Consider the following 20,477-nt stretch of genomic DNA (forward strand, 5'->3'; position numbering starts at 1 on the left):
CAGACCCGTCAGCCACGTGTACAGGCCGTACCAGACCCGTCAGCCACGTGTACAGTCCGTACCAGACCCGTCAGCCACATGTTCAGTCTGTACCAGACCCGTCAGCCACGTGTACAGTCCGTACCAGACCCACCAACCACGTGTTCAGTCCGTACCAGACCCGTCAGCCACGTGTACAGTCCGTACCAGACCCGTCAGCCACGTGTACAGTCCGTACCAGACCCGTCAGCCACGTGTACAGTCCGTACTAGACCCAGCAGCCACGTGTACAGTCTGTACCAGACCCGTCAGCCACGTGTACAGTCCGTACCAGACCCACCAGCCACGTGTACAGTCCGTACCAGACCCACCATCCACGTGTACATTCCGTACCAGACCCACCAGCCACGTGTACAGTCCGTACCAGACACGTCAGCCACGTGTACAGTCCGTACCAGACCCACCAGCACGTGTACAGGCCGTACCAGACCCACCAGCCACGTGTACAGGCCGTACCAGACCGTCAGCCACGTGTACAGTCCGTACCAGACCCGTCAGCCACGTGTACAGTCTGTACCAGACCCGTCAGCCACGTGTACAGTCCGTACCAGACCCACCAGCCACGTGTACAGTTCGTACTAGACCCACCAGCCTCGTGTTCAGTCCGTACCAGACCCACCAGCCACGTGTTCAGTCCGTACCAGACCCGTCAGCCACGTGTACACTCCGTACCAGACCCGTCAGCCACGTGTACAGTCCGTACCAGACCCGTCAGCCACGTTTACAGTCCGTACCAGACCCGTCAGCCACGTGTACAGTCCGTACTAGACCCACCAGCCACGTGTACAGTCTGTACCAGACCCGTCAGCCACGTGTACAGTCCGTACCAGACCCACCAGCCACGTGTACAGTCCGTACCAGACCCGTCAGCCACGTGTACAGTCCGTACCAGACACGTCAGCAACGTGTACAGTCCGTATCAGACCCACCAGCACGTGTACAGGCCGTACCAGACCCACCAGCCACGTGTACAGGCCGTACCAGACCCGTCAGCCACGTGTACAGTCCGTACCAGACCCGTCAGCCACGTGTACAGTCTGTACCAGACCCGTCAGCCACGTGTACAGTCCGTACCAGACCCACCAGCCACGTGTACAGTCCGTACCAGACCCACCAGCCACGTGTTCAGTCCGTACCAGACCCGTCAGCCACGTGTACACTCCGTACCAGACCCGTCAGCCACGTGTACAGTCCGTACCAGACCCACCAGCCACGTGTTCAGTCCGTACCAGACCCGTCAGCCACGTGTACACTCCGTACCAGACCCGTCAGCCACGTGTACAGTCCGTACCAGACCCGTCAACCACGTGTACAGTCCGTACCAGACCCACCAGCCACGTGCACAGTCCGTATCAGACCCGTCAGCCACGTGTACAGTCCGTACTAGACGCGTCAGCCACGTGTACAGTCCGTACCAGACCCGTCAGCCACGTGTACAGTCCGTACCAGACCCACCAGCCACGTGTGCAGTCCGTACCAGACCCGTCAGCCACGTGTACAGTCCGTACTAGACGCGTCAGCCACGTGTACAGTCCGTACCAGACCCGTCAGCCACGTGTACAGTCCGACCCAGACCCACCAGCCACGTGTGCAGTCCGTACCAGACCCGTCAGCCACGTGTACAGTCCGTACTAGACGCGTCAGCCACGTGTACAGTCCGTACCAGACCCGTCAGCCACGTGTACAGTCCGTACCAGACCCACCAGCCACGTGTACAGTCAGTACCAGACCCGTCAGCCACGTGTACAGTCCGTACCAGACCCACCAGCCACGTGATCAGTCCGTACTAGACGCGTCAGCCACGTGTACAGTCCGTGCCAGACCCACCAGTCACGTGTACAGTCTGTACCAGACCCACCAGCCACGTGTACAGTCCGTACCAGACCCGTCAGCCACGTGTACAGGCCGTACCAGACCCGTCAGCCACGTGTACAGTCCGTACCAGACCCGTCAGCCACGTGTACAGTCTGTACCAGACCCGTCAGCCACGTGTACAGTCCGTACCAGACCCACGTGTTCAGTCCGTACCAGACCCGTCAGCCACGTGTACAGTCCGTACAAGACCCGTCAGCCGCGTGTACAGTCCGTACCAAACCCGTCAGCCACGTGTACAGTCCGTACTAGACCCACCAGCCACGTGTACAGTCTTTACCAGACCCGTCAGCCACGTGTACAGACCGAACCAGACCCACCAGCCACGTGTACAGTCCGTATCAGACCCGTCAGCCACGTGTACAGTCCGTACCAGACACGTCAGCCACGTTTACAATCCGTACCAGACCCACCAGCACGTGTACAGGCCGTACCAGACCCACCAGCCACGTGTACAGGCCGTACCAGACCCGTCAGCCACGTGTACAGTCCGTACCAGACCCACCAGCCACGTGCAGGCCGTACCAGCCCCACCAGCCACGTGTACAGTCCGTACCAGACCCCTCAGCCACGTGTACAGTCCGTACCAGACACGTCAGCCACGTGTACAGGCCGTACCAGACCCACCAGCCACGTGTACAGTCCGTACCAGACCCGTCAGCCACGTGTACAGGCCGTACCAGACCCGTCAGCCACGTGTACAGTCCGTACCAGACCCGTCAGCCACATGTTCAGTCTGTACCAGACCCGTCAGCCACGTGTACAGTCCGTACCAGACCCACCAACCACGTGTTCAGTCCGTACCAGACCCGTCAGCCACGTGTACAGTCCGTACCAGACCCGTCAGCCACGTGTACAGTCCGTACCAGACCCGTCAGCCACGTGTACAGTCCGTACTAGACCCACCAGCCACGTGTACAGTCTGTACCAGACCCGTCAGCCACGTGTACAGTCCGTACCAGACCCACCAGCCACGTGTACAGTCCGTACCAGACCCACCATCCACGTGTACATTCCGTACCAGACCCACCAGCCACGTGTACAGTCCGTACCAGACACGTCAGCCACGTGTACAGTCCGTACCAGACCCACCAGCACGTGTACAGGCCGTACCAGACCCACCAGCCACGTGTACAGTCTGTACCAGACCCGTCAGCCACGTGTACAGTCCGTACCAGACCCACCAGCCACGTGTACAGTCCGTACCAGACCCACCAGCCACGTGTTCAGTCCGTACCAGACCCACCAGCCACGTGTTCAGTCCGTACCAGACCCGTCAGCCACGTGTACACTCCGTACCAGACCCGTCAGCCACGTGTACAGTCCGTACCAGACCCGTCAGCCACGTTTACAGTCCGTACCAGACCCGTCAGCCACGTGTACAGTCCGTACTAGACCCACCAGCCACGTGTACAGTCTGTACCAGACCCGTCAGCCACGTGTTCAGTCCGTACCAGACCCACCAGCCACGTGTACAGTCCGTACAGACCCGTCAGCCACGTGTACAGTCCGTACCAGACACGTCAGCAACGTGTACAGTCCGTACCAGACCCACCAGCACGTGTACAGGCCGTACCAGTCCCACCAGCCACGTGTACAGGCCGTACCAGACCCGTCAGCCACGTGTACAGTCCGTACCAGACCCGTCAGCCACGTGTACAGTCTGTACCAGACCCGTCAGCCACGTGTACAGTCCGTACCAGACCCACCAGCCACGTGTACAGTCCGTACCAGACCCACCAGCCACGTGTTCAGTCCGTACCAGACCCGTCAGCCACGTGTACACTCCGTACCAGACCCGTCAGCCACGTGTACAGTCCGTACCAGACCCACCAGCCACGTGTTCAGTCCGTACCAGACCCGTCAGCCACGTGTACACTCCGTACCAGACCCGTCAGCCACGTGTACAGTCCGTACCAGACCCGTCAACCACGTGTACAGTCCGTACCAGACCCACCAGCCACGTGCACAGTCCGTATCAGACCCGTCAGCCACGTGTACAGTCCGTACTAGACGCGTCAGCCACGTGTACAGTCCGTACCAGACCCGTCAGCCACGTGTACAGTCCGTACCAGACCCACCAGCCACGTGTGCAGTCCGTACCAGACCCGTCAGCCACGTGTACAGTCCGTACTAGACGCGTCAGCCACGTGTACAGTCCGTACCAGACCCGTCAGCCACGTGTACAGTCCGACCCAGACCCACCAGCCACGTGTGCAGTCCGTACCAGACCCGTCAGCCACGTGTACAGTCCGTACTAGACGCGTCAGCCACGTGTACAGTCCGTACCAGACCCGTCAGCCACGTGTACAGTCCGTACCAGACCCACCAGCCACGTGTACAGTCCGTACCAGACCCGTCAGCCACGTGTACAGTCCGTACCAGACCCACCAGCCACGTGATCAGTCCGTACTAGACGCGTCAGCCACGTGTACAGTCCGTGCCAGACCCACCAGTCACGTGTACAGTCTGTACCAGACCCACCAGCCACGTGTACAGTCCGTACCAGACCCGTCAGCCACGTGTACAGGCCGTACCAGACCCGTCAGCCACGTGTACAGTCCGTACCAGACCCGTCAGCCACGTGTACAGTCTGTACCAGACCCGTCAGCCACGTGTACAGTCCGTACCAGACCCACGTGTTCAGTCCGTACAAGACCCGTCAGCTACGTGTACAGTCCGTACCAGACCCGTCAGCCGCGTGTACAGTCCGTACCAAACCCGTCAGCCACGTGTACAGTCCGTACTAGACCCACCAGCCACGTGTACAGTCTTTACCAGACCCGTCAGCCACGTGTACAGACCGAACCAGACCCACCAGCCACGTGTACAGTCCGTATCAGACCCGTCAGCCACGTGTACAGTCCGTACCAGACACGTCAGCCACGTGTACAGTCCGTACCAGACCCACCAGCACGTGTACAGGCCGTACCAGACCCACCAGCCACGTGTACAGGCCGTACCAGACCCGTCAGCCACGTGTACAGTCCGTACCAGACCCACCAGCCACGTGCAGGCCGTACCAGCCCCACCAGCCACGTGTACAGTCCGTACAAGACCCCTCAGCCACGTGTACAGTCCGTACCAGACACGTCAGCCACGTGTACAGTCCGTACCAGACCCACCAGCACGTGTACAGGCCGTACCAGACCCACCAGCCACGTGTACAGGCCGTACCAGACCCGTCAGCCACGTGTACAGTCCGTACCAGACCCACCAGCCACGTGTACAGGCCGTACCAGACCCACCAGCCACGTGTACAGTCCGTACCAGACCCACCAGCTACGTGTTCAGTCCGTACCAGACCCACCAGCCACGTGTACAGGCCGTACCAGACCCACCAGCCACGTGTACATTCCGTACCAGACCCACCAGCACGTGTAAAGGCCGTACCAGACCCACCAGCCACGTGTACAGGCCGTACCAGACCCACCAGCCACGTGTACAGTTTGTACCAAACCCACCAGCCACGTGTACAGGCCGTACCAGACCCACCAGCACGTGTACAGGCCGTACCAGACCCACCAGCCACGTGTACAGGCCGTACCAGACCCACCAGCACGTGTACAGGACGTACCAGACCCACCAGCCACGTGTACAGGCCGTACCAGACCCACCAGCACGTGTACAGGCCGTACCAGACCCACCAGCCACGTGTACAGTCCGTACCAGACCCACGTGTTCAGTCCGTACCAGACCCGTCAGCCACGTGTACAGTCCGTACCAGACCCGTCAGCCGCGTGTACAGTCCGTACCAAACCCGTCAGCCACGTGTACAGTCCGTACTAGACCCACCAGCCACGTGTACAGTCTTTACCAGACCCGTCAGCCACGTGTACAGTCCGAACCAGACCCACCAGCCACGTGTACAGTCCGTATCAGACCCGTCAGCCACGTGTACAGTCCGTACCAGACACGTCAGCCACGTGTACAGTCCGTACCAGACCCACCAGCACGTGTACAGGCCGTACCAGACCCACCAGCCACGTGTACAGGCCGTACCAGACCCGTCAGCCACGTGTACAGTCCGTACCAGACCCACCAGCCACGTGCAGGCCGTACCAGCCCCACCAGCCACGTGTACAGTCCGTACCAGACCCGTCAGCCACGTGTACAGTCCGTACCAGACACGTCAGCCACGTGTACAGTCCGTACCAGACCCACCAGCACGTGTACAGGCCGTACCCGACCCACCAGCCACGTGTACAGGCCGTACCAGACCCGTCAGCCACGTGTACAGTCCGTACCAGACCCACCAGCCACGTGTACAGGCCGTACCAGACCCACCAGCCACGTGTACAGTCCGTACCAGACCCACCAGCTACGTGTTCAGTCCGTACCAGACCCACCAGCCACGTGTACAGGCCGTACCAGACCCACCAGCCACGTGTACATTCCGTACCAGACCCACCAGCACGTGTAAAGGCCGTACCAGACCCACCAGCCACGTGTACAGGCTGTACCAGACCCACCAACCACGTGTACAGTCCGTACCAGACCCACCAGCCACGTGTACAGGCCGTACCAGACCCACCAGCACGTGTACAGGCCGTACCAGACCCACCAGCCACGTGTACAGTCCGTACCAGACCCACCAGCCACGTGTACAGGCCGTACCAGACCCACCAGCACGTGTACAGGACGTACCAGACCCACCAGCCACGTGTACAGGCCGTACCAGACCCACCAGCACGTGTACAGGCCGTACCAGACCCACCAGCACGTGTACAGTCCGTACCAGACCCACGTGTTCAGTCCGTACCAGACTCGTCAGCCACGTGTACAGTCCGTACCAGACCCACCAGCCACGTGTACAGGCCGTACCAGACCCACCAGCACGTGTACAGGACGTACCAGACCCACCAGCCACGTGTACAGGCCGTACCAGACCCACCAGCACGTGTACAGGCCGTACCAGACCCACCAGCACGTGTACAGTCCGTACCAGACCCACGTGTTCAGTCCGTACCAGACCCACCAGCCACGTGTACAGGCCGTACCAGACCCACCAGCCACGTGTACAGGCCGTACTATACCAGTAATAATAGCAGCCTCGTAGTCCCGCCGTGGTGTAGCATCTTCATGTGATCATAATTTACCTGTGGAAGTGTTACATCCTAACATTTACCAACAACAGATATAATAACTGTAATACATGAGTATAAAGTATAATAATAATAGATTCTTACCTTTGTGGATGGTTTTATCTGGCATCGCAGCGATTAATCCTAGACAGTGAAATAATTGGTTGACAAATCTATGCTAATAGAAAAAAAACAAATTTTGCACTTTCCTCAATTTTGTCAAGTCGTTGCAACAAGTAGTGACTGCTTGTAGGTCACGCTGCGGTCTAGTACTTGCGGGTAGAGTTAGTGGCCGATGTGGGAGGCTCGGTTTGTCGGCGCCAATACCACACCAAGTTGATTCACTCTCCTGTGTAAGTGCACGAATGGCGTCTCTTCCTCCGCACGCGTCACCTCATGATGCGCTTTATATCGAGAACTGGGAGGAGGGTTTTGTTTAATTTCATAAAGCAATTTAATGTGTAATTTATTTAAAGGATTAGTTTCATATGTGACGGTAACGCGTTGGTGTTCGGCTGTTTCAAAAGCTAGGGGTATGGCCTCGTCACATAAAGAAACAAAAAGAGAAAATCTGGAACTTCCGTCTGTGGTAAGGTAATGGGAAGACACACAAAACACAAGTAAATTTAACAATGAAATTTTTATTACGTTAGAAAAGCAAAACATGAATAAAATTGGACATAAAAATTGTAACATAAAATCAATCAATCAAAATAATAAGAATAATCACTGGCAAAATGAAAAGTTACGTTAAGACAAGTGAATAATAACAAGTGAATAATATACAAGGAGATATATGAGTGCAGGAATATTGGCTTTAAGCTGCCACCTCTCTTAGTACACGTAAGCCAGGGCTTAGTCTACCAATGAGACGTGTTAACTTGTGGAAAGCACGGGATATTCTGAGGTCTGTAGGTTGTGGTGGCCCAGACGTCAGCTAGTGTGGCGGGTGGAGGAAGCAGGTGCGACAGGCACCAGCCAATCAGCGAAGAGCAGGCGACGGACAAGTAGTTTGCTGGTTTGAGTGGCGGAGGTGGAGCAGGTGTTCCCGGTGCAAATACGTTTGCTCTCTGGGCAAACCTTGGTGTTGTACTTGTTGGATATATCTTCTATATTAGTTGTTATTGTTGTTATTAGTTGTATAGGGACGTACTTAGGAGGGAAGAGCAGGCTCAATCTCTTGAAGGAGATTATCGTCACAACTCTCCCCCGAAGCCTGCGGTTCTGGAAGAAGTACTTCGTTACGTGGTGGAGTAATAGGTGGAGTCGCTTCTGCTTCATAAACTCTGGAGAGAGCATCAGCTAAGATGTTGTCAGAACCTTGGTATAGCGGGTCTCCAGGTTGAATTTCTGCAGTTATCAAGCCCATAGTAGAAGACGTTGAGATGAGAAGTGGGCGTGCTGCAGGAGGTGTAGGGTGATGTTGTTCGTGTTGATGGTAGACCGAGCACTTTTCAGGTGTGGAGCAAAGTGCTGGAGCTTCAGGATGATGAAGAGTAGCTCCTTGCCAATTGTTCCGTAGTTCCTTGTAGCAGTAGTCGCTGACGGGTGTATTCTCCTCGCCTCGTTGCTGCATCACGACACCACCAACGCCGGTACCACTGGTGTCGACATGGAGGATGAAGGGCTTATCTGACGAGGTGAGAGTGGAATTAGAATATGGCAAAGGAGCACTATTATGGCCCTGAAAATGGTTGGGAATATCAGTATGGATTTTTGAATTAGAAAGCGCTGACTCCTTGTCAGTGCTTTCGGGAGGAGAAGCTGGGAAGGTCTCACTGTGGATCTAGGGTTCTGTAAAGGTGGAATAGTTTAACATGACAGTGGGAGGAGTACCATTATATAGCTTCAGGAGGTTGACGTGGCACAGCTGGGTCTTCCGCCGCCTATCTGGAGTCTATAGAACGTAGTTATGGTTGTTTCGGCACTCCTTGATGCGGTAGGATCCTGAAAACCTGTTTTGTAAAGGAGAACCTGGGATAGGGAAGTATGCTAGCACGAAGTCTCCCGGCTTAAATTTTCTTACTTTGCTGATCTGGTCGTAATGAGTCTTCATCCTCTCCTGTGCTTTCAATAGATTATCATGGGCAAAACTGTGGACTCTCTCTAGAATGTGTTGAAGGTTTTGAAGAAACTGGGGCACATTCTGATGCTCACTGAAAGTGGCATCTCGTAGAGAGTCTTTGAAAGCCTTCAGGGGAGTACGGCACTTAAGGCCGTAGAGCATCTCATAAGGAGATACTCCTAGGGACTCAATGGGAAGACTTCTATATATGCACATTATCAAATCAATTTGCTTATCCCAATCCTTAGAGGATTCACTACAAAACTTTTTCAGGAGTGCTTTGGTAGTCTGATGACTACGCTCAAGAGAACCCTGTGAAGCAGGATGATAGGGGCTGGACAATACCTGTTTGATGTTGAACTCCTCCAGTGTCCTTTTGAAGAAATCACTGGTGAAGTTGGTACCACAGTCGCTCTGAATCTCCCTGGGAAATCCATATTGAGTGAAGATCTTCAATAAATGCTTTACAACAGTAGCAGCCGTGATGTTCTTCACTGGAACTGCTATGGGAAATCTGGTGGTATGACACAGGATGGTTAAGATATAGGCGTTACCTGAACTGGTCCGAGGTAAAGGACCAACACAGTCTATAATAAGTCTGTGGAAAGGTTCCGCAGGCACCTGTATGGGAATCAGTGACGCTCTGGGAATAGAGATGTTCGGTTTACCTGCCATCTGACATGTATGACACTGGTTTACGTACTGTTTGACGCTATTTACCATACCTGGCCAGTAGTAGTCTTGACGAATTCCATGGTAAGTCTTGTTGAATCCGTAGTGGGAGAGTGCTCCGTGGGCCAGGTGTAGAATAGTGGGCCGCAGGCTGGCAGGAATCACAAGTTGTTCGATGTTGGCCCAATCGTCCTCTTCCTTCAGTTTACTGGGTCTATATCTGCGGTAGAGCAAGTCGTTCTCTAGGAAGAACCCAGGAATACTGTCGGGTTGAGTCTCAGCCTGGAAAAACAATGGTGTTAAGGTAAGATCTTCCCTCTGCAACTTACGGAACTCCAACTTGGTCAGATTCGGGGGTAGTTTCTGAGGGTCTTGAGGGACAGCGGTAGCAGTAGAGTCAGCTAGCTGTGGACGTGTGGTCACTAGAACCGGAGGAGAAACTTCATCACTCTCTTGAACCTTTGCTGGAACATACTCGAATATAGGGTTAATTGGCACAGAGGTACACACCTGGGGTTTGTCCATGACGATCAGGTTGGTCGGTTGCAGGTCTTCTGCCAAGTCGTTGCCTAGGAGAAGTTGCACTCCAGGCATGGGAAAAGGCTTTTCCCTGACGGCGACTTGGACTTCTCCGTTCACGAAGGGACAATCCAGGTGGACTCTGGCGAGAGGATAAGGAGTGGTAGCAGTGAGGTCAGTGATGAAGACAGTTTCTCCGGTGTAGGCAATGTTGGGCACAGCCGACTTCAAGATGATCGATTGAAGAGCCGCTGTGTCCCTTAAGATCTTCAATTTGAAACGTCCCTCCGGATTTGAACCGTTGGCAGAGACAGTTCCAGTATACAGGTGGTTACTGAAAAGAGAAAGATCATTAACCTGAACACCAACATTCATCACAGGCTTACCGGACTTAGGAGGAGTTGGTTTGGGTTTCTGTGTGTCAGTGGTTCCTTTGTACTGAGACTTACCACACTTGTCTATGGTATGTCCATAGAGTCTACAATACTTGCAGTACAATTGCGAGCCAGCTTGATCGGTACTCACTTTCTCGTAACTGTACCACGACTTCTTACTGGAGGATGGTTCGGGTGTCAGCCGGTGGATGAGGCTGTAAGTGTCAGCCGACTTAGCACACTTCAGGTAGTCGGTTTCGTCTTTATCTGCTAAATATAGACGGACTGGAGGCGGCACACGCCTCAAGAATTCTTCAACTAGCATCAGGTTGACGAGTTCTGTAAAAGTAGAGACATGTGCTGCTTCCAGCCATTTCATAAAATATCTCCGTTTTGTGTTAGCAAACTCGAGGAAGGTAGTGGTACTTGCCTTCAGGTGGTCACGGAATTTCCTTCGATAACTTTCTGTGGAGAGAAGGTAGGCGTCCAACACTGCTTGTTTCAGAGTCTGGTAGTCATTCCCAGACGCCAAAGTACTGAGTGTGACTGCAGCTCTACCTGTAAGATGGACTCTGAGAAGTGTGGCCCATTGGTCGGCAGGCTAACGAAGTTGATTAGCAAGGGTTTCAAAGGTGGTAAAAAAACACGTCAACTTCTGCTTCTACAAAGGATGGCATTAACTTACTTGCATGTGATATATTAAAACTGACGGGAAGATTGGCAGTAGCTTGCTGGCGTTGAGCGAGGTGTGAAGTTTCCAACGTGAATTCTCGTTGACGACACTCTAGAGCCAGAGTCACTTGTTGCTTGTCATGTTCGCGTTGCATCTCCAACTCGCGTTGTTTTGTTTCAAGCTGTATTCGTTCACGTTCACGGAGTAACGCAATCTCACGTTCTTGTTCTTCTCTTCGTATGGCAGCTGCTCGTTCTTGTTGTTCGAGGGCTTCCCTTTGCTGCTCGCGTTCAATCTTGGCCAGTTCTATTTTGAGTTTCATCGTCGCCAAATCAGTTTTATCTGCAATATAGTAAGTTTCATGAGTTTCAGAGTCTATCTTACCTTGTTCTAAATAGTGATCCAGCAACAGGTTGTGTATGTCATTTTTGTTGGCTTGGTAGGGAACTTCTAGTTGATACTCATGTGCAAGAGTTTGTAATTCAGTCCTCTTGGCACGACTTAAAGTCCCTATTTCACCTGCTGGATCTGCACGGAAAGCTTGGAGACGAAACATGGTGAAATTAGCAAATAAATGTACAACGAATATACCGTTATTATATAGTGAATGTCAGAAACAGGACAACGTGGCAACTGGTACCTATCCTGTGGAATCTTTAACAATTAAAGTTAAATATAAGATGTTAAATGATTAGTTTAAATCAAGGTCGCAGGAAATCTTGTACCCGGTACTCATGTAAGAGGATAAGGGCAAGAAAATCCTACTAAACAAGTGAAACTGAGTTTCGAAAACAAATGAAACAGTTAATTGCCTCAAAAGTAAAATTGGTAGTCCAAGGATGTAGGCATACCTTGCCGAGTCTCTATAGGACATAAGCAAGTCTTTCCTACTGAAATTAATATGATACTTACAGAATTAGCGAACTTTTGTGCTCTGAAAAAGTAAGCTAATTCCCTACCGTTGTATGTATCATCATCTCTGACTGACGTGTAGGGGTGCGAGGTGTCAACTGGTGACGAGAACTGCAGCTGAGGTCCCAATTCAGCAACTAAAGTTCGAGCTAGAAGAAACTTTGGCCCTCTTTGTCCTCCTACAGTCAGATTGCAGAAGATTAGGTGCACTTGACCCGGAGGCAGACCACAGTACCAGGGTACCAATATGATGATCTGTCGAAAATATGAGAAATATCCAAGGGACAATAGATGGTAAACACGAGTAATAACACGGAGGGAGAGATGACCAATTAAGAGTATGACTGAGGCCTACAGTCACCACGTAATCCAAAGTTGTCTCACCTTCACCATATGCTACTCTCGTAATGCACAATACACACCCACCGCACCATATAAATATGAAAAATAGTAAAAGTTACGTTACCAAAGTTAAATACGCTTACCATTAATTACTACTTGGCACCAGTACCTGAGTGAAGCTCCTAGGACAGGCCCCCACTTAATATGTGACGGTAACGCGTTGGTGTTCGGCTGTTTCAAAAGCTAGGGGTATGGCCTCGTCACATAAAGAAACAAAAAGAGAAAATCTGGAACTTCCGTCTGTGGTAAGGTAATGGGAAGACACACAAAACACAAGTAAATTTAACAATGACATTTTAATTACGTTAGAAAAGCAAAACATGAATAAAATTGGACATAAAAATTGTAACATAAAATCAATCAATCAAAATAAGAATAATCACTGGCAAAATGAAAAGTTACGTTAAGACAAGTGAATAATATACAAGGAGATATATGAGTGCAGGAATATTGGCTTTAAGCTGCCACCTCTCTTAGTACACGTAAGCCAGGGCTTAGTCTACCAATGAGACGTGTTAACTTGTGGAAAGCACGGGATATTCTGAGGTCTGTAGGTTGTGGTGGCCCAGACGTCAGCTAGTGTGGCGGGTGGAGGAAGCAGGTGTGACAGGCACCAGCCAATCAGCGAAGAGCAGGCGACGGACAAGTAGTTTGCTGGTTTGAGTGGCGGAGGTGGAGCAGGTGTTCCCGGTGCGAATACGTTTGCTCTCTGGGCAAACCTTGGTGTTGTACTTGTTGGATATATCTTCTATATTAGTTGTTATTGTTGTTATTAGTTGTATAGGGACGTACTTAGGAGGGAAGAGCAGGCTCAATCTCTCTTGAAGGAGATTATCGTCACATACTATTCCTAGTCCTGAGACTGGTGATTTTTATATTAAATTAGCTAGAAACGTTTAGAGATCGAGATGTAGACGACTCAGGATATATTAATCCAGTTTCCTGGAACAAAGTTGTCATTTTCGTCATCTCTTTCATGACTAACTAAAACATTTTATTCATACTTAAACTGATACAAACCAACATTTATTAAAATTTATGAATGATATAGGAATTTCCCACATATCTTCATACTGATCTAGTGTCTTAACACTGACTGACCCCTGACAGGGAGAAGAGCGTGTGATCCTGTCCAGGTGAGTCTGGTTAAACAATGACTATAAGAACTACTGAAGGGCAGACTCTATATTTATATTACTCTTTAGTAAGGTCGGGTATTAGTACTCTTACTCTGATACAAGTACTCGTACTCTGATACAAGTATGTCGTGTGGCTCGTGTCCACACGACATAAGAGCCCGTCCCCCTACAATACAATATCCGTTAAACAGAACCGAGGAATAAGCAGCATGCATACGTCACGAGAGGTTGTTAACTTAGTTCTGGCTCAACGTATACGAAATACACAACATTAGTGTAGAGTTAAATCCCTCCATCAATGTTCAAGAACCTGAGTAAGTTCTCGATCATCCAGTACATAAGCGAAACATTATAGGTTTACTCATCTACAAACTTGTGATGATTCACCGTGAACAAGGAGAGCGACATTTGTCTAAGACTGTGACATTGTGCAGGTTGAGGGTGGACCAGGAGAGGTGTACGAGCAGCTGCTGGGTGTGATCAGCCTGTGTGACGACACCGAGCAGGCAGGTCAGCTGTTGTGGTCAGGAGCGTCCCTGGAGCCCCTGGGATGCTGGAGCGTCTCCCCGCTGTGTCTGGCCGTCACCAGTAACCGGTGCAGGATCACCAGCCTCCTGCTGGCAGCTGGAGCACCGCTCACCACCACCTCCCACGGCCTCAACCTGCTGACACTAGCCTGGTGCTCCCCCGACGTCACTCTCCGTCTTCAGGTCACCATCACGCGGGTGAGTGACCACCATACACCAGTTGGTATAGTGTCCACCATACACCAGTTGGTATAGTGTCCACCTTACACCAGTTGGAATAGTGACCACCATACACAAGTTGGTATAGTGACCACCATACACCAGTTGGTATAGTGTTCACCATACACCAGTTGGTATAGTGTCCACCATACACCAGTTGGTATAGTGTCCACCATACACCAGTTGGTATAGTGTCCACCATACACCAGTTGGTATAGTGTCCACCATACACCAGATGGTATAGTGTCCACCATACACCAGATGGTATAGTGTCCACCATACACCAGTTGGTATAGTGTCCACCATACACCAGTTGGTATAGTGTCCACCATACACCAGATGGTATAGTGTCCACCATACACCAGATGGTTTAGTGTCCACCATACACCAGATGGTATAGTGTCCATCATACACCAGTTGCTATAGTGTCCACCATACACCAGTTGGTATAGTGTCCTCCATACACCAGTTGGTATAGTGTCCTCCATACACGAGTTGGTATAGTGTCCACCTTACACCAGTTGGTATAGTGACCACCATACACCAGTTGGTATAGTGTCCACCATACACCAGTTGGTATAGTGTCCATCATACACCTGTTGGTATAGTGACCACCATACACCAGTTGGTATAGTGTCCACCATACACCAGTTGGTATAGTGTCCTCCATACACCAGATGGTATAGTGTCCACCATACACCAGTTGGTATAGTGACCACCATACACCAGTTGGTATAGTGTTCACCATACACCAGATGGTATAGTGTCCACCATACACCAGTTGGTATAGTGTCTGCCTTACACCAGTTGGAATAGTGTCCTCCATACACGAGTTGGTATAGTGTCCACCATACACCAGTTGGTATAGTGTCCACCATACACCAGTTGGTATAGTGTCCACCATACACCAGTTGGTATAGTGTCCACCATACACCAGTTGGTATAGTGTTCACCATACACCAGTTGGTATAGTGTCTGCCTTACACCAGTTGGTACAGTGTCCTCCATACACGAGTTGGTATAGTGTCCACCATACACCAGTTGGTATAGTGTCCACCATACACCAGTTGGTATAGTCTCCACCATACACCAGTTGGTATAGTGTCCACCATACACCAGTTGGTATAGTGACCACCATACACAAGTTGGTATAGTGTCCACCTTACACCAGTTGGTATAGTGTCCTCCATACACCAGTTGGTATAGTGTCCACCATACACCAGTTGGTATAGTGTCCACCATACACCAGTTGGTATAGTGTCCACCATACACCAGTTGGTATAGTGTCCACCTTACACCAGTTGGTATAGTGTCCTCCATACACCAGTTGGTATAGTGTCCACCATACACCAGTTGGTATAGTGTCCACCATACACCAGTTGGTATAGTGTCCTCCATACACCAGTTGGTATAGTGTCCTCCATACACCAGTTGGTATAGTGTCCTCCATACACGAGTTGGTATAGTGTCCACCATACACCAGTTGGTATAGTGTCCACCTTACACCAGTTGGTATAGTGTCCACCATACACCAGTTGGTATAGTGTCCACCATACACCAGTTGGTATAGTGTTCACCATACACCAGTTGGTATAGTGTCTGCCTTACACCAGTTGGTACAGTGTCCTCCATACACGAGTTGGTATAGTGTCCACCATACACCAGTTGGTATAGTGTCCACCATACACCAGTTGGTATAGTCTCCACCATACACCAGTTGGTATAGTGTCCACCATACACCAGTTGGTATAGTCTCCACCATACACCAGTTGGTATAGTGTCCACCATACACCAGTTGGTATAGTGTCCTCCATACACCAGTTGGTATAGTGTCCTCCATACACCAGTTGGTATAGTGTCCACCATACACCAGTTGGTATAGTGTCCACCATACACCAGTTGGTATAGTGTCCACCATACACCAGTTGGTATAGTGTCCACCATACACCAGTTGGTATAGTGTCCACCATACACCAGTTGGTAAAGTGTTCACCATACACCAGTTGGTATAGTGTCCTCCATACACCAGTTGGTATAGTGTCCTCCATACACGAGTTGGTATAGTGTCCACCTTACACCAGTTGGTATAGTGTCTGCCTTACACCAGTTGGTATAGTGTCCACCATACACCAGTTGGTATAGTGTCCACCATACACCAGTTGGTATAGTGTCCTCCATACACCAGTTGGTATAGTGTCCACCTTACACCAGTTGGTATAGTGTCTGCCTTACACCAGTTGGTATAGTGTCCTCCATACACCAGTTGGTATAGTGTCCACCATACACCAGTTGGTATAGTGTTCACCATACACCAGTTGGTATAGTGTCCTCCATACACCAGTTGGTATAGTGTCCTCCATACACGAGTTGGTATAGTGTCCACCTTACACCAGTTGGTATAGTGTCCACCATACACCAGTTGGTATAGTGTCCTCCATACACCAGTTGGTATAGTGTCCACCATACACCAGTTGGTATAGTGTCCACCATACACCAGTTGGTATAGTGTCCACGATACACCTGTTGGTATAGTGTCCACCATACACCAGTTGGTATAGTGTCCACGATACACCATTTGGTATAGTGTCCACGATACACCTGTTGGTATAGTGTCCACGATACACCTGTTGGTATAGTGTCCACCATACACCAGTTGGTATAGTGTCCACGATACACCATTTGGTATAGTGTCCACGATACACCATTTGGTATAGTGTCCACGATACACCATTTGGTATAGTGTCCACCATACACCAGTTGGTATAGTGTCCTCCATACACCAGTTGGTATAGTGTCCTCCATACACCAGTTGGTATAGTGTCCTCCATACACCAGTTGGTATAGTGTCTGCCTTACACCAGTTGGTATAGTGTCCACCATACACCAGTTGGTATAGTGTCCACCATACACCAGTTGGTATAGTGTCTGCCTTACACCAGTTGGTATAGTGTCCTCCATACACCAGTTGGTATAGTGTCCTCCATACACCAGTTGGTATAGTGTCCACCATACACCAGTTGGTATAGTGTCTGCCTTACACCAGTTGGTATAGTGACCACCATACACCAGTTGGTATAGTGTCCACCATACACCAGTTGGTATAGTGTCCACCATACACCAGTTGGTATAGTGTCCACCATACACCAGTTGGTATAGTGTCTGCCTTACACCAGTTGGTATAGTGTCCTCCATACACCAGTTGGTATAGTGTCCACAATACACCAGTTGGTATAGTGTCCACCATATACCAGTTGGTATAGTGTCCACCATACACCATTTGGTATAGTGACCACCATACACCAGTTGGTATAGTGTCTGCCTTACACCAGTTGGTATAGTGTCCACCATATACCAGTTGGTATAGTGTCCACTATACACCATTTGGTATAGTGACCACCATACACCAGTTGGTATAGTGTCTGCCTTACACCATTTGGTATAGTGTCCTCCATACACCAGTTGGTATAGTGTCCACCATACACCTGTTGGTATAATGTCCACCATACACCTGTTGGTATAGTGCCCACCATACACCAGTTGGTATAGTGTCCACCATACACCAGTTGGTATAGTGTCCACGATACACCTGTTGGTATAGTGTCCACCATACACCAGTTGGTATAGTGTCCACGATACACCATTTGGTATAGTGTCCACGATACACCATTTGGTATAGTGTCCACGATACACCATTTGGTATAGTGTCCACCATACACCTGTTGGTATAGTGTCCACTGTACACCAGTTGGCATTATGTCCAGCATACAAAAGTTGGTATCATGTCTGCCATACACAAATTGGTATTGTGTCCACCAGTAGTGAAATGTACGACGTAAACCGTGTGCACCATCTGCCAGCTGGTGTAACAGGTGCACCAGCAGTTGTGCACCATCTGCCAGCTGGTGTAACAGGTGCACCAGCAGTTGTGCACCATCTGCCAGCTGGTGTAACAGGTGCACCAGCAGTTGTGCACCATCTGCCAGCTGGTGCACCAGCAGTTGTGCACCAGCTGGCAGATGGCACATGCGGGCTACATTGTAAGGGTTAAAGTGCGTGTGGCCTAAGTTATGGTGGCGACGTGGGCCGTGTGAGTAACCACAAACTCCACCCCCATGAACGTGTACAAAGTGCACCAGCTGTGGCAGGTGGTTAACCTAGTCTTCATGTTGTTTGGGGGAAAGTGTGTATGGTATAAAGGGCTAAATTGTGTATTGAATGTTGTAGATGGGTAATACTAAGTATATATACATTTACATATACATATATATAATACAGCTGTACCCAGCCACGCGTTGCTGTGGCTGAGCAACACATGTGCTTCTCAGTCACAGCAACCTTTCCCTCTCTCCCAGTCCTCCTTACCTTTCCCCTGTCTTTCCAACCTTTCCTCACTCCTCCGTCCCCTCGTCCTCCCAACCATTACCCACTCCCCCGTCCCCTCATCTTCCTCCTCAACATTCACCCCTCCTCCGTCCCATTGTCATCCTCACCATCCCCTCCTACTCCACCATTCCCTCGTCCTCCTAACAATTCCCCACTGTGCAGTCCCCTCGTCCTCCCCACTGTCTCCCACTCCCCCATCCCCTCGTCCTCCCAAACCATTACCCCCCCTTCCCCGTCCCCTCATTCTCCACTTCCCTATATATATATATATATATATATATATATATATATATATATATATATATATATATATATATATATATATATATATATATATATATAGATATATATATATATATATATATGTGTCGTACCTAGTAGCCAGAACTCACTTTTTGGCCTACTATGCATGGCCCGATTTGCCTAATAAGACAAGTTTTCCTGAATTAATATATTTTTTCTAATTTTTTTCTTATGAAATGATAAAGCTACCCATTTCATTATGTATGAGGTCAATTTTTTTTTATTGGAGTTAAAATTAACGTACATATATGACCGAACCTAACCAACCCAACCTAACCTAACCTATCTTTATAGGTTAGGTTTGGTTAGGTAGCCTAAAAAGCTAGGTTAGGTTAGGTTAGGTTAGGTTAGGTTAGGTTAGGTAGGTTAGGTAGTCGAAAAACAATTAATTCATGAAAACTTGGCTTATTAGGCAAATCGGGCCTTGCATAGTAGGCTGATAAGTGCGTTCTGGCTACTAGGTACGACATATATATATATATATATATATATATATATATATATATATATATATATATATATATATATATATATATATATATATATATATATATATATATATATATATATATATATATATATATATAAATATATATATATATATATATATATATATATATATATATATATATATATATATATATATATATATATATATATATATATATATATATATATATATATATATATATATATTGGTGTATACTGGCAGCAGGTTTTCTTTCAAACATGTTTCATTGAATATGACCGCATATTCTGTATTTATTATTTTCTGGTTTAGGGCTTCTATCCCTCTAACTATTTTCTTAGCATCAGGGCTTAATTGAAATAGGAGTTCTCCAAAACTCATTTTCGTACTTTTAAGGTGAAGAAAAGAAGTGATTTACTATAGAGTGTATTACACTTATTTGTATAATTTGCACGACGTTTCGAACCTCCATGGTTCATTCTCAAGTGAACAGATCTTACAATACTAGTTGATTTTATACCCGCATTAGGTCAGGTGATAATACAATGAAGGTGAAAACATGGGGGGATACATAAGGGATAAACATAGGGGCTGCAGAAGGCTTATTGGCCCATACGAGGCATCTCCTATCTAAACACAAAGATTAATCCAGTGTAATTGGCCTGTTATGTTGGACATTGTCTTCTGTGTTGGCATCGATATGTTCTTGTCTTGTCCTTACTCTCATGGTGGGTAGAGTAAATAGTTCCGTGATTTGGGTGTTCATGGTAGGTCGCTCTATTCTTATGTGAATTGCCTCAAGAATTTGTAATCTTCTTGAATCTT

General features: G+C 49.5%; 1 protein-coding gene across 2 annotated transcripts in view; it reads left to right on the top strand.

The window, feature by feature from the left end:
• LOC123749878 (serine/threonine-protein phosphatase 6 regulatory ankyrin repeat subunit C-like) overlaps positions 1-20,477 on the top strand; it is a 290,264-nt gene that overhangs the window by 240,347 nt on the left and 29,440 nt on the right. For both annotated transcript variants that reach the window (XM_069302551.1, XM_069302545.1), the window contains exon 4: positions 14,186-14,476. In XM_069302551.1, the coding sequence (XP_069158652.1) occupies positions 14,186-14,476 (291 nt within the window). The remainder of the gene's footprint in view (positions 1-14,185; positions 14,477-20,477) is intronic.

Source organism: Procambarus clarkii, chromosome 5, assembly GCF_040958095.1.
Source record: "Procambarus clarkii isolate CNS0578487 chromosome 5, FALCON_Pclarkii_2.0, whole genome shotgun sequence".
NCBI lineage: Eukaryota > Metazoa > Arthropoda > Malacostraca > Decapoda > Cambaridae > Procambarus > Procambarus clarkii.